The sequence below is a fragment of the Anopheles nili genome, chromosome 3, assembly GCF_943737925.1.
Source record: "Anopheles nili chromosome 3, idAnoNiliSN_F5_01, whole genome shotgun sequence".
Lineage (NCBI taxonomy): Eukaryota > Metazoa > Arthropoda > Insecta > Diptera > Culicidae > Anopheles > Anopheles nili.
The window spans coordinates 53211321-53223354 of record NC_071292.1 but is presented as its reverse complement, the minus strand read 5'-3'; the positions used below and the strand labels follow the sequence as shown (position 1 = coordinate 53223354).

General features: G+C 48.6%; 1 protein-coding gene and 1 non-coding gene across 2 annotated transcripts in view; one reads left to right on the top strand and one right to left on the bottom strand.

The window, feature by feature from the left end:
• Window positions 1–1253: 1253 nt before the first annotated feature.
• Window positions 1254–12034, top strand: part of LOC128724603 (uncharacterized) — a 152534-nt gene continuing 141753 nt past the window's right edge. The window contains exon 1 of the mRNA XM_053818326.1: window positions 1254–1422. Within this exon, the coding sequence (XP_053674301.1) occupies window positions 1254–1422 (169 nt within the window). The remainder of the gene's footprint in view (window positions 1423–12034) is intronic.
• LOC128728058 (U6 spliceosomal RNA) lies at window positions 1717–1823 on the bottom strand. Its single transcript, XR_008411010.1, has one exon. It is a non-coding gene; the product is annotated as a U6 spliceosomal RNA (small nuclear RNA).

Here is a 12034-nt window from a genome sequence, read left to right as displayed (position 1 = left end):
TAGCAAAACACTCAACATGAAGTTCGCATTCGCATTCGTCCTGCTCGCTCTTTTCGCGGTGGCCAGCATCTCGGCCCTTCCCGCCGAAGGAGACAGCGCTACGGCTACCAACGAAGGAAAGGCTACAATCCAGGTGGAACTGACCCCGGCAGAGCTCTCCGAGATGCAGGTCGCGATGGGTGGACGTAAAATCAACTGGAAGAAACTCATTAAAGTAGGAGTTAAAGTGCTGCAGGCTTACACTGGATAGGAATAAAAGCATTAGTGGTCAATAAAAATAATCACAAAGCCTAAGCATATTGTTCATTATTATAATTTTTTAAAAACGGCCAAGCCGTATCGAAATTTGTATGATTGTATCTGGACTGAAAGGCATTTCCTCCCAACAGCCGCTGTAAGACTTATTCTGGGCTGACTCGGTTAAACATGTTGTTCATGTCATTCAACGATTTTACTCTCTCGCATTATTTAATCAAGATACTCTACATTGTTTGAAATCAGAATCTATTATGTACGACAAATTTTGTGTATAATGTTGAGATTCAGAGGTAGTATTGGTTAATCGTGCCCGTTGCTTAACAATGTGAATCTAGACGTGATGATGTTTTGCACCCGCGAAAATATATTGTTCGAAGCTTTTGTAAATATAGCAAAAATTGCATCGATAATGTAAAGGCAGTCGATGTTCTACTTATTTTTTTAAACTACTTTTATCACAAGAAAATAACATATTTTGGAAATCGAATGCGCAATTTCTCAGCTGCAAAAGTCTTAACGATATTGTTGTGAAATATTTTCAAACTTGACTAGTTTCAATGAACTGTTAGATAGACAGGCTAGAGTTTCCAAATGTGACTAAATCCCAGCATATTTTAAATAGTTTAGCTTTAGCATGCAATAGTATACCGATGAACATCAATATTTCTACACACTTCTCCAGAAGCATGTTGTAGACGCCTCACGTCGGTGATTACAAATATCCTTACCAGTATATTATGGGTCCTGCATGAAAATTCCTCTACTTGATTTTTGACCATCTGTGTTTGATCAGATAGTATTTATTGAAATACAGCAGACGTACAAACAAAAAAACAATTCACATCCTGTCTTTTCAAGGTTTCAAATATTTTCGGAGTCATCGACAAACATCCTCATTGCCCAAAAAAAAAACACCTGATAAAAATCACTATAAAACCCTTCGTACATCACATCACAACTTAAGTTGAATCCCAGATTCTAGCAAAAAACTCAACATGAAGTTCGCATTCGCATTCGTCCTGCTCGCCCTTTTCGCGGTGGCCAGCATCTCGGCCCTTCCCGCCGAAGGAGACAGCGCTACGGCTACCAACGAAGGAAAGGCTACAATCCAGGTGGAACTGACCCCGGCAGAGCTCTCCGAGATGCAGGTCGCGATGGGTGGACGTAAAATCAACTGGAAGAAACTCATTAAAGTAGGAGTTAAAGTGCTGCAGGCTTACACTGGATAAGAATAAAAGCATTGGTTTTGAATAAAATGATGCTATAATTTGTACTTGGTGTTCATTACTATTCCTTGCTATTTTTTCTACAATTTCGAGATAAATAGCAGCATATTTTGCATTTTTAAACTCATTCAGCAACTCGCTTAGAGATAAAAATTGATCCAAGAGATATTGAAACACATGTTCCGTTTATATTACATTTGGTAGCTTTGTTCTCTCCGTGGCATTTTGGTAAAAAAATGTGGAACGCTTCACGATTTTGCGTGTCATCCTTGCGCAGGGGCCATGCTAATCTTCTCTGTATCGTTCCAATTTTAGTATATGTCTTGCCGAAGCAAAGACAAGGATATACGTCCGATGGTTATGTATATATACTGTGTTACTCGTATCCTTGTTCTAGCGATGTGTAAAGGATATCCTTTTAGCAAATATCCTGTCGTACAACTGTTGTAAGGTTTCGCGTGCTGCATTCATTCCCTCTCGCTCGTTTTCACACATCGCTGCAACAAATTGTCTTTAAGCTTTATGCTACCGCTGAGAGCTTTCATGGTGTTTGGTAGCATGCTCGCCAGCATAAAAATCGACTTCTCGTTCGTTGAGACATGGGCCCGAAGTTCACCGAAGCGCAAAAATCATGGGTGTCGAACCTACATTTATGAACTGTGAAACGAATGAGAAAGCGTTTTGAGTTTCTGTTTAGTTTATTGCTTCAAAATGAACACTTTATTTCCCTGCTTAAAGGTTTGATAATAATCTATTTTCCAAAAATATAATGACAAATAATAAAGGAATAATATCACGCATTGCATAAGCATTAAACCGTTTGAATGGAGCACAACATAGCAGGTGTGGAGAGAGCCATCGAGTTTGACACACTTGGCACTTGGATGCTCTGCCTGCGGCATGGAACGAAACTGCACGCAAACAGATCTCTCTTCATTCAGGTTTTGAAAGCCAGAAAGCAAGCACGTGGCTCTGGCAGTTACCTCCCGTGCTAGTGCGTGCTTTGGTAGAAGAAACAACGCTCGCGTAAATAAACAAACAAGCCAGTTCCCGCGCTTACAGTGCCTCAAACTTGCGACGATTGTCAGAGATACTTGCTAGTGCGAGATATACACATCGTGTTGTGGTTTTATAACACCAAAAGCATAAGGGTGCGTTGTGAACGTAACGCGTGAAGCCCGGGATATCCCACATACGGTGGGCAAATATTTAAATCCACACCATCGCATTCTAACCGTCACCGAAATCGTTGGTGGCGCTGTTACTCAGCGAGCGATAGGGAAAGTGATGGAAGTGTGTTTTTTTCTCCATCTGTGAGGAGTGTCCGGGTGACAGTTGAGCCGCCGATGAAATCAACGACAGCGACGGACGCCGGTGAAAAACTTTCACAAATCGCCCAACCGTTTTCGGTTGATATGAATAATTAATTTCCCACCGAAGCCGAACGATCCGTCGATCCGCCGGGCCGAGGGTCTTTTGCGATTCTGGAACAAAAAAAAAACCCCATTCCGGAAGCGGTGCGTAAAGCGGTTGCCCGTGAGTGTTTTGCCGGTTTTATCGACTCCCTTTCGGCAACGTGTGCCCTTTACGGGGGTCGTTCGAACGCAACAAGTGCGGTTCTGAGATCGAATTCATCAACGACGTAAAAGCTTCACTGAAAGCGCCTCCATTGCCGCTAATTAAATGCCCAAACAGTGGTTCGCGTTTTACTTTCGACGCGTCGAGCAAACTTTTGCTTTCGTTCCGATGCTAATGGCTTCCGTTTTATGTCGCTCCTCGGTGGCGGTGGTTTCGACGTGCAGGTGCTGATGCGGATACCGTCCAGCCGAGTCCGGCTAATGTTGAAGTGCGTTTTCGGTGGTGGATTGCCAAAACAGGACGCACGGCGGCACACGAACACACGCGTAACTGCTCCATCAAACCGAGTCGGACGAGCTTGCGTCTAAAGTGTGCTGCCCCGGAGGCAATAGACAGTGAAGCGGAGCGAAGCATAAAAAAAAAATACACTAACACGCTGCGTTCAATCGATATCATTCCACCTGGCACGGGAACCGGTTCCCCGTGGTGGGTAGTGTGCGGTGTAAGGATCCAGCAGAAGTACGAACCGGTGATAGAACTGAGTGTCTCGAGCGATCTCGCGGTTTCGCGCCGCTGAGGAGATGCGTTTCGGTGACGCAAACAGCAAGCCAACACCCAGCAAAAGTCTAACAAACCAGTGCAGCTGTCACCGGCCAGCGGTTGGTATCGATTTTGGTTTGCCCACTCGAGCGAAACAGGCCACAAACGTGACCGGGGCGTAGTGGCATGTATTGATTTTTCGCGACCGTCACCACGGCTGTTTGCACTTGGGGACGTCACGTAATCTCAATCTCAGAAGCGTCGACTAACGCCGAGGAGTTGTGCGACTTGTGCAGGTTCCGAAGGGGACGAATAGCAGTTCCAAGCTGACCGACGGATCGATCACTCGTACAGGATGTATCTAGTGCAGGTAAGGAAGAGGATCCTTTCACAACAAATCATGAGTGCAGTGGAATTTTCCCCTGATTTCGGTGGAAAACGCTCGTTTGGGAAGCCCTGCCTGACCTTGAACAGGTAGTACGCTGAACATGAAATCAGGAAGAAGCGTTAAAATGGTGCACTAAAAGCACTTAAGGAAGCTCCATAAAATGGAAAAAGGCAGTTTTTCCCAGGCATGTGCCTTTTCATTCCTCAGCGAAAGTGTGTCCGTGTGCAATTATGAAGATCGTTCAGTTAAACATCCTTCCAGCCTCCATGGTCCAGGGTAGGACAGGCTAATGCGACAGTAAAGCAATTTATTTAATTTAACGGGAGTCTCGTGAGAATTTTTCCATTCCCGGGTGTGAATGGGCCTTCAACCGGTCGCGTCCTTCAGGGCGGGGTTCGTCTTCGGTTAAAAGCCCAACACAAATCATTTGTCGCCGTGCTTTCGCCACCCGTTCGACGGCTCAATGATAACTCCATTTGCAGCAACAATTCACATCGCATTCCTTGCGGCGCTTATCGGTGTTGTGCGATCTGACCGCCCTATCAAGGTGCCAGTGCCGTTTCATTTGGCCGTCGATTCGCGCTCAAAGGTCACTACCGCGTTCCGTCAAGGTGGACAACATTGTAGAGTGCGCCGTGAACGCGTCGCGTGTCCGTCAACGAGTTGTAGACGATAAATTGAATTTTCCAAAGCGTCGAGTGGGGTTATCGGGAATGGATTTTTTGTCATACTTTTCGCCTTGAACGAGCATCTCGAAGGGCAGGCGCTTCGTTTGTTTGCCTGAAAGCATGCCACCCGGTGCTGCGTTTTACTGCCACACCGTGTCAATGGGCTTATCTCGCTGCGAATCCCGCCTGCAAATGGTGGAGTTAAATATTGTGCGGCTCCGATGCACATTTGCACCGTACATAACCAGTGCACTTATGCACTGGCCGGGTTTTTGCCACCGTGAACGTGACAAACGCTTCGAACGGGTTTTTGGGAAACCAGCATGAACAAATAAATAAATAAAGCCCACAATCGCGTGAGGAATTGTGAGCGTGTGTTTAGAATGTTCACTCGCTCGCGCATAACAACCTGTGGCCGGGGGGTACCACGATTGAGGCGAGATGTTTAGAGGCGAGATTTTTGTTGTTGTTGGTACCCTACCTAAACCCGGGTTTAAACGATTTATTTCGCCTTCTTTCGTCGAACCTGGCCCGCATTCCTTCCGCAGGTGCGCTCCAGCGCAGGCCAAAATATGTTCGCGACGTGTTCAAATTTCAAAAAACCCCACGATCGTGATGCTTATCCCTGGAGCGTGTCCTTCAAATACCATCCGAATTAGCGGGTGGTAAACGCTTGCTTTTTCTTCCCATTTTCCTCTCGGCAATGTAAAATCCCGGCTCGCGAAGGAAGCTTCGAGGCTTTTGTTGCGTTCTTCTTTTCCTGCACTGTTGATGCAGGGCTTGATTCGAAGAATATATCATCCCTTGAAGGATGATTTTGCTCTTCCTTCCCTTGATCCTTGTTCCCGTTCGCGCGCTCTGTCTCTCTCTCTCTCTCTCTCTCGCATTCGCGCTACCCTCTTATAAGGGTGTGTTTTATTTTGGTTTTATTGCCGTTTTTGTTGTTTAATCTTACCCAGACTTCCTCGATCGGCTCGACGATCCTTGCGTGCGCGCTGAAGGCTAGCCGGAGCCGTCCCTCACCGGTCGATAAATCGCTCACGGGCGGGAAGGCATCGAAAAATGGCCCGTCCGGATCGGGGCCGGTCATAATTTGTGGTGCTGATTATTCGGTTCGGGTTCGTGGCTTGCGTCCCCGTGCCGTGAGTCTTTCGTTTCCCGCAATGGGGGTGCCCTTGTGCCCTTGCTGAGCCTTTGTCCTTTCGCTCCGGCGCGCCAGATTATCCTTGGACCCGGCCATGGATGCGATCGAATCGACACGAGATCCACCATTTGATTGCAGTTGCGCTTCTTCCCTTTTTGTGATTCGATCCCCGATGGATGCGAAACAAGCAGCAAAAAAAAAAGGGAAAAACGAATGGAATTCTCGAGCGATCTGCTAACAAAGTGAAAATTATGCATGTCGGCTCGGTGGCTTGTAATGATGGCTTGACCCTATCGTCTTCCTCAAACACCGCACGAGTCCGCCCTGGGATGGCCAATTTTGACACACGATCAGACGCTTTTGATGTTTGCTGGCTAACCAGCCGCGCTGCCGTTACGCTTGGGTGGAAGAAAACTGACGTTGGGTGGATGAGCGAATTCTTCCCAGAAGTGAGCCTGCTTCCGAAACCGAGGGCATCGAGTGGCCTTGGATTTGTTTTGATGTTGTCGTGTTAGCCTTTTTTTTCTATTCACTCCCTGTCGCTGCACATCGTGCGGTTTCTGAGAAAATATTAATCTGAAAATTAATTTGAAGCGATGTTTGCTGCTCAACGCGATCCGGGTAAAGGATGCGGAAACACTTTGTAAGGCTAATTAAAATCCAATGTCTCGAAAACCAAGCTTACAAGCGTTGAAAATATTCTCTACCCGTTTTTGAACGTGCACAGAACGGGCATCCCGCAACTGGGATTGAAGACTCGTTTTTTTTTTCACGACAAGTAAAGTTAATTAACACTAATTATAAAGAAACGGTGGAAATATCGCCTACCTCTGCCGGTGCAGCGTATTGTGGGACGTTTTTTTTCTGCCCCCGGAACGCGTTTACTGTTAGGCCTATTCTCATCTCGCCTCTATCGATCGCGGTTGCTATCGAAAAAGGGCAACACCTTCCGAATGATAAATGAACCCGCGAGGAGTAGAGGTAAAAGTGAAATTCATCACCAGAATGCAGGCGATTCTAAAGCGACGGTGGTTCGTCAAATTGAACTCGGAGTCTGGTGCAGAAGAAAGAGAATAGGTGCTGCAGCAGCTATTATGTCGGGCGCCTCGAACGAACCGATGCAAGCTATTGATTAGCTGCTGCCCAGAGCCGTACGAGAGGACATGACTTTCTCACACTGGCAGGAGATGGTGTCGAAATATGTTTCGTCGACCAAACATGGTCAAAGCCGGTACGGGATGGTCACTACTGCTCCGTACCGCTAAAATCCACCCATCAAACCTAATGGCTTTAAATGAGTGATGGGTCCCGGACGAATAGCAACAACAAAAATAACACACACACACATAAAATGAGAGCACATGCCCACTCCCAACCTCGGTGTGTAACCGGCGGAGAAATGAAAACGGTATCGGTAGATGCTTGTTAAAATTCAATTAAAAGGTGTTGAAAAATAAACTTATTACACCTAACGGGGCCCCGAAACCGGTACGCGCTACATGGCCGGGCGCCACGTGGAAAAACTGTTCTACGGGGAGGAGCAAAACATTGATTGGAATCATACGAAACAAAAACGAGATTATGAAATAAACAGTACGCTTTTTTTATCGCGGGTTTTTCATGCTCAAAACCCTCCGGGAGTTAATTTCTGCTCTGCTAAATTTCGCTATTGATCGCGTTGTTTTTTTTTTATCGCTGATGGGAAGTTCTGTTGATCACGTTGTGAAATGTCCCAAAGGTTGTGCTATACGTAATACCGACCGTTTTTTTTTTTGGGAACGAAAGCCAAGCGAAAGGCAATCTAGCATACATTATTCAACGTACGCCCGTCTCGTGATATGGGGTTTTTGAGCATTTCTCACATGGCTCGGACAGCTTTGGGCATACGTTTTCTTGAGCAGTTTACAGTTCAAACTTTCTCATCCGCAGCCCAGCTGCCGTCGTATGCATACACAAAACTGTCGCTTATCCGCCGAAAGGTTGTCTTCACCTCACCCCGGCTACTGTTTGGCAAACGACGGTGATGACGCTTCGCGTCGTTGGTCAACAACGTGTGTAGCGTGGAAACGGCCAGAGTTCCCTCTAAAAAAAAAGATCAACCTGCGTCCCCTGCCAGGGAAAGTGTAGCAAACGGACGCCGGTTAAAATCATAACCCACGCCTCCGTGCGCTGTGTTGCGGTCGGATAAATTAAAGCCAAATTTAAAACGAATCATTTTCTCTCTCCTAATCAGCTTCACGCCACGCCGTTAGCGACTTGTTTCCGCGTACAGATGCAGTGGGGAGGTTGTCCGTGGTTTTTTTTTTTTCGTTTGCTCCACCCGCGGCCCCACGGTCACGGTCGAGGATGGTGGCGACGTCACGGAACGTTCGATCAGAGCGCTCTCACCGAGTGCTTCCGAAAAAAAAGAAAAAAAAAAGAAAACTTTCACTCCGAAAAGAAAACGATACGAAACGATTGTCACGACGGAACGAACCGATCCGCTCCGGCCAGGTTGGTCAAAGTCAGTCTGAGGTCAAAGTGTCTCGTAGGGCTCGGCCTTTTCGCCGTCCTTCCGTGTCTCTTGGCTACCGGTTTGATAGTAGGAAAGCAGCCCCCCCGTGGAAAAGTTATCGTCGACCTGGCCATCGTGAAGGTCTCGGAATGAAGGGATTAATTGTACATGCTTGGGTGCTTTTGCTGGCGGGACCGCATGACATCTTCATCGCGGGCGCTAATACCAAGTGGAATTTTCCCTCGGTCCCGATTTGGGTTTCGATGGGAAACGACCAAAAATATCGGGTGATTTTCTCTGCGTCCGGAATGTGTGTGTGTAAACGGATGAATGGGTTTGATCCTCGACAAAGGTGTCGACCCTTTCCCTGGCTGATCGATCAATCTTGCGCAATGTAAAACCCGGCACGTACTTAAACCGGGGACAGACATACTGGCTGGTGGTTTCTTCCAAGGTGATTGGGTGCAATTGAAATACCTGCCTATGGAAAAGAACTGCAGTCCCAAAGAGCTCAGTTTCGTTCTTGCTCCTGTTTTCGAGACGCTATCTCAAGGGAACGATCGAGGGTCTTCATTCACCGCACACACCTGCTCTGAGCGCGAGAAGTGATCGACAAAAAAAAAGGAAGCAAGCGTCCATGAGCCCAACCCATCAACCAACCAACCGTTGCATCATCGGCTGGTGGTGGGTTTTCCAGTTTCCGTCGTTTTATTTTGTCCATCCACTGCATCCTTTCGAGGGTCGCCCTTCCATTCCGTCCGGTGGTACGCACGCGAACGTTCCAAGCGTTCGTGGCAACATTCCGGCAGTGCAACACGCACTCGTTTCGCACTATGCAACCTCGGTGCGAAACCGCCATCATTCCTTTCCATTTTTCAACGCGGACCGTCCGTATCTCGGTCTTTCTTTGCCAGCGGGCCCTTCGCTTTGCCAGCGAAAGTCGTGCCATGTGTCGGTGCATCGAAAGTGAGGAAACCGTAGCGTGGAAACCGACAGACTGCAGCTACCTGCATGCCCGCGTGCATCCTTCGAATCGAATTGGATGCAGGTTATCGGGAAACCGCACCGAAAAAGACAAGTGGGTTGTTCGCTGTCATGTTTCGGGCAATTGAATCATCGGCTCTCGGGGGTTTGTACGTTTGCTTGCTCGGAACAGATGGTGAAGTTTTCCCATTCCATTCTGTGTTGCTTTGCGCGATGAAAACGGACATTTCGGGGACGAAAAGGATATCAGGCAATGTGTGTAGAAAAGAGCGAGAATACAGAGACAACATTATAGAGGATTAGATCCTGCCACCTGACAGATAAAATTCGAATGAATACAGCCCATTGAAATGTAATGTAGTGAAGAAGTGTAGCACACGAATACAATTTCCGCCCTTTTTAACGAACACCCAACGGGACGTTTAAAAAAAAAGCCCCTGCTGGAGCCGCTAACTAGACCGAAGCTGTGTTTTGGGACACTGGCCGCGCATTGTCCATTATTTTCACCACGCTTCATTCTGCGAGCACAACACACCTACTTTTCACGCCAACCGCGTTAGATCTCAGCCACATTTCGGGACAGCCTCGGGGGCCACATCACCAAACAATGCCAGCGCTCCAAAGCAGCACGCTACCGGAGGCGTGCCAAATGGGTGGCCCCTTTTGCTCCCCAAAAGTGTGTGTAATTGTTGTCGTTGCTTTACGCCCCATTAGGGCGCCCAGCGCGCCGGCATTCGACATTAGCCGTGGTTAGTTAAGGGACGGCCCCCAGTTCGTTCGCGGCTTGTCTCGATCGCCGGTGAACGATGGAAACGAATTGTTTTAAATTGCGAAGCCGAACGTAAGCCACCGGAAAACAGGGGATGAAGTGTGCATTCCCCGGGAGGCTGGAGAAATCGGCGCAAAGTGGTGTGCTGGAGTGAGCATTTTCTTCCAGTAGTCCAGAGTTCTGGCGCCAGGTGGCGTACTCGAAACGTCAGCGATCCGTCAGCGTCCTTTGTGGGCCGTTGCGTTGCGAATTGTATGCTTCATCGAATTAGCGACGGTTTTTTACTTCGATTTCTTGACCAACGAGAGCGAGAGAGAAAGAGAGAGAGAGAGAAGAATGAGTTTTAATCGACTCCACGTAACGGGGGAGCACTTTTTCCCAAAAGCGACCAATGGGGTGGCAATAAATGGGCTAATGGTTTTATCTGGTAGTTCATTTCCGCACCCAGACCGCGACCCCTAATTGACGCAATCTCAGCTCGACGCTGGGGCGCCCTAGAACAACCCCCACCCTCTCCGTTAGGGCTTGCAGTGGCTGTGCACGTAGCGGATGCGTTCTCCCCACGGGCCATTTCATCAAAGCGTGCGCCCCATCAAAGCGAACAGATAAAGCGGGCCACCGGTTCAACCACACGGTGCGGAATGATGGCGCGAGAATTGCGGGCCCTTTTAGAATGCAGCCGCTGGCTTTGGTTGGTTCGCGCGAGCTAATTTAAATCCCACCTAGCGTGCGCCCGGTCCGAGAAACGTCAAGTACGCGCTGCCAAGACGCGATGCCCCGTTGGTTGGGAGAAGACTGCTAGAAGCGGGATAAGCCCTTTCGCTCGCCCGTAAAAGGGTAGAGCTAATTGCTGTTTACATTATTTATCGCCGCCCTCGTCGGTCGCCACCCGCTGGGGCTGGCGGGTTGGGACGAGTTTTCCACGATCCGCCTGGTACGATCGGAGTCAATCAGAACGGATCAATTTCGTGTAGGGGCTCTACCGCTACGGGTGGAAAAGCCATCGGCGGGTTGGGGTTCCTGTGGCGGCTGTCGGCGGTGTCGATTTGTGGCTTTTCTTCCTTGCACCCTTGCGGTGACCTTTCGGCAGGCTGACTGGAGCGATATCACTGCCAAACGGCTCGACAGCCGGCTGTTAGAACGCTAGCAGACTCAGCAGACGACAACTGCTGGCTCTCGCCCAGCGCATCCGTGGACCATCGACCGGATAATGGATGCCCCGGGATGTTGGGGAAAGCCCTTTCGAAGCTAATAGCTCCCTCCGGGGACACTGTGGGGCGGGCGTGCGATCACCCGCCTGTACCGTTAGGGCAATCAAATTCAAGTCAAAACATCTCACCATCAAACCGAACCCGACTGGGGAAGCGTTCGCGTGGGCTCTGGCGGGATCGATCGAGAAGGGGCTGATTTTTTTTGTTGGTCCAACTCACCGGGATCGTTTCAATCAAACGCGGCGCGGCTAGGCTGATTTGGATCAATTTATGACACACCATGATTACGGGCATTATGAGAGCATACTGGGGGCTTTCCGACAATGGGGGATCTTTTTCTTTTCTAAAATGAGGCCGTTCGTATGCGGCTGTGGACGAGGTGAACAATGGTAGGGTTCCTCAGGGGTTTTGTTCTTTGGCCGGATCTACCGGTGACACTCCGCTATTGACAGTGCGTTTCTTACGAGCTTTAACGGATGTTGACGTGGTGATCTTCTGGCACCGATCTTCCTTGAGTCTGCCTGAAAGTCGCTTCCATTACAGATCATTGAGCAATTCCTGTGGGTGTCTAAAGAGAGAGCGAGAGCGAGTGAACGTCCACGGGAAATCACATCCCTTCTCTGGGCCTTTCATTCATAAGGCCTGCGAAACTCACCTCACCGAGGAACCTCACGAAAAACCGGCCGCAAGTGAAGCCACTGCAGTGCCATATTTATGCGCACACTCGCACACGGAAAACGCGCCCCATTCCGTACGCCTGGTTCGGGCGAGCTG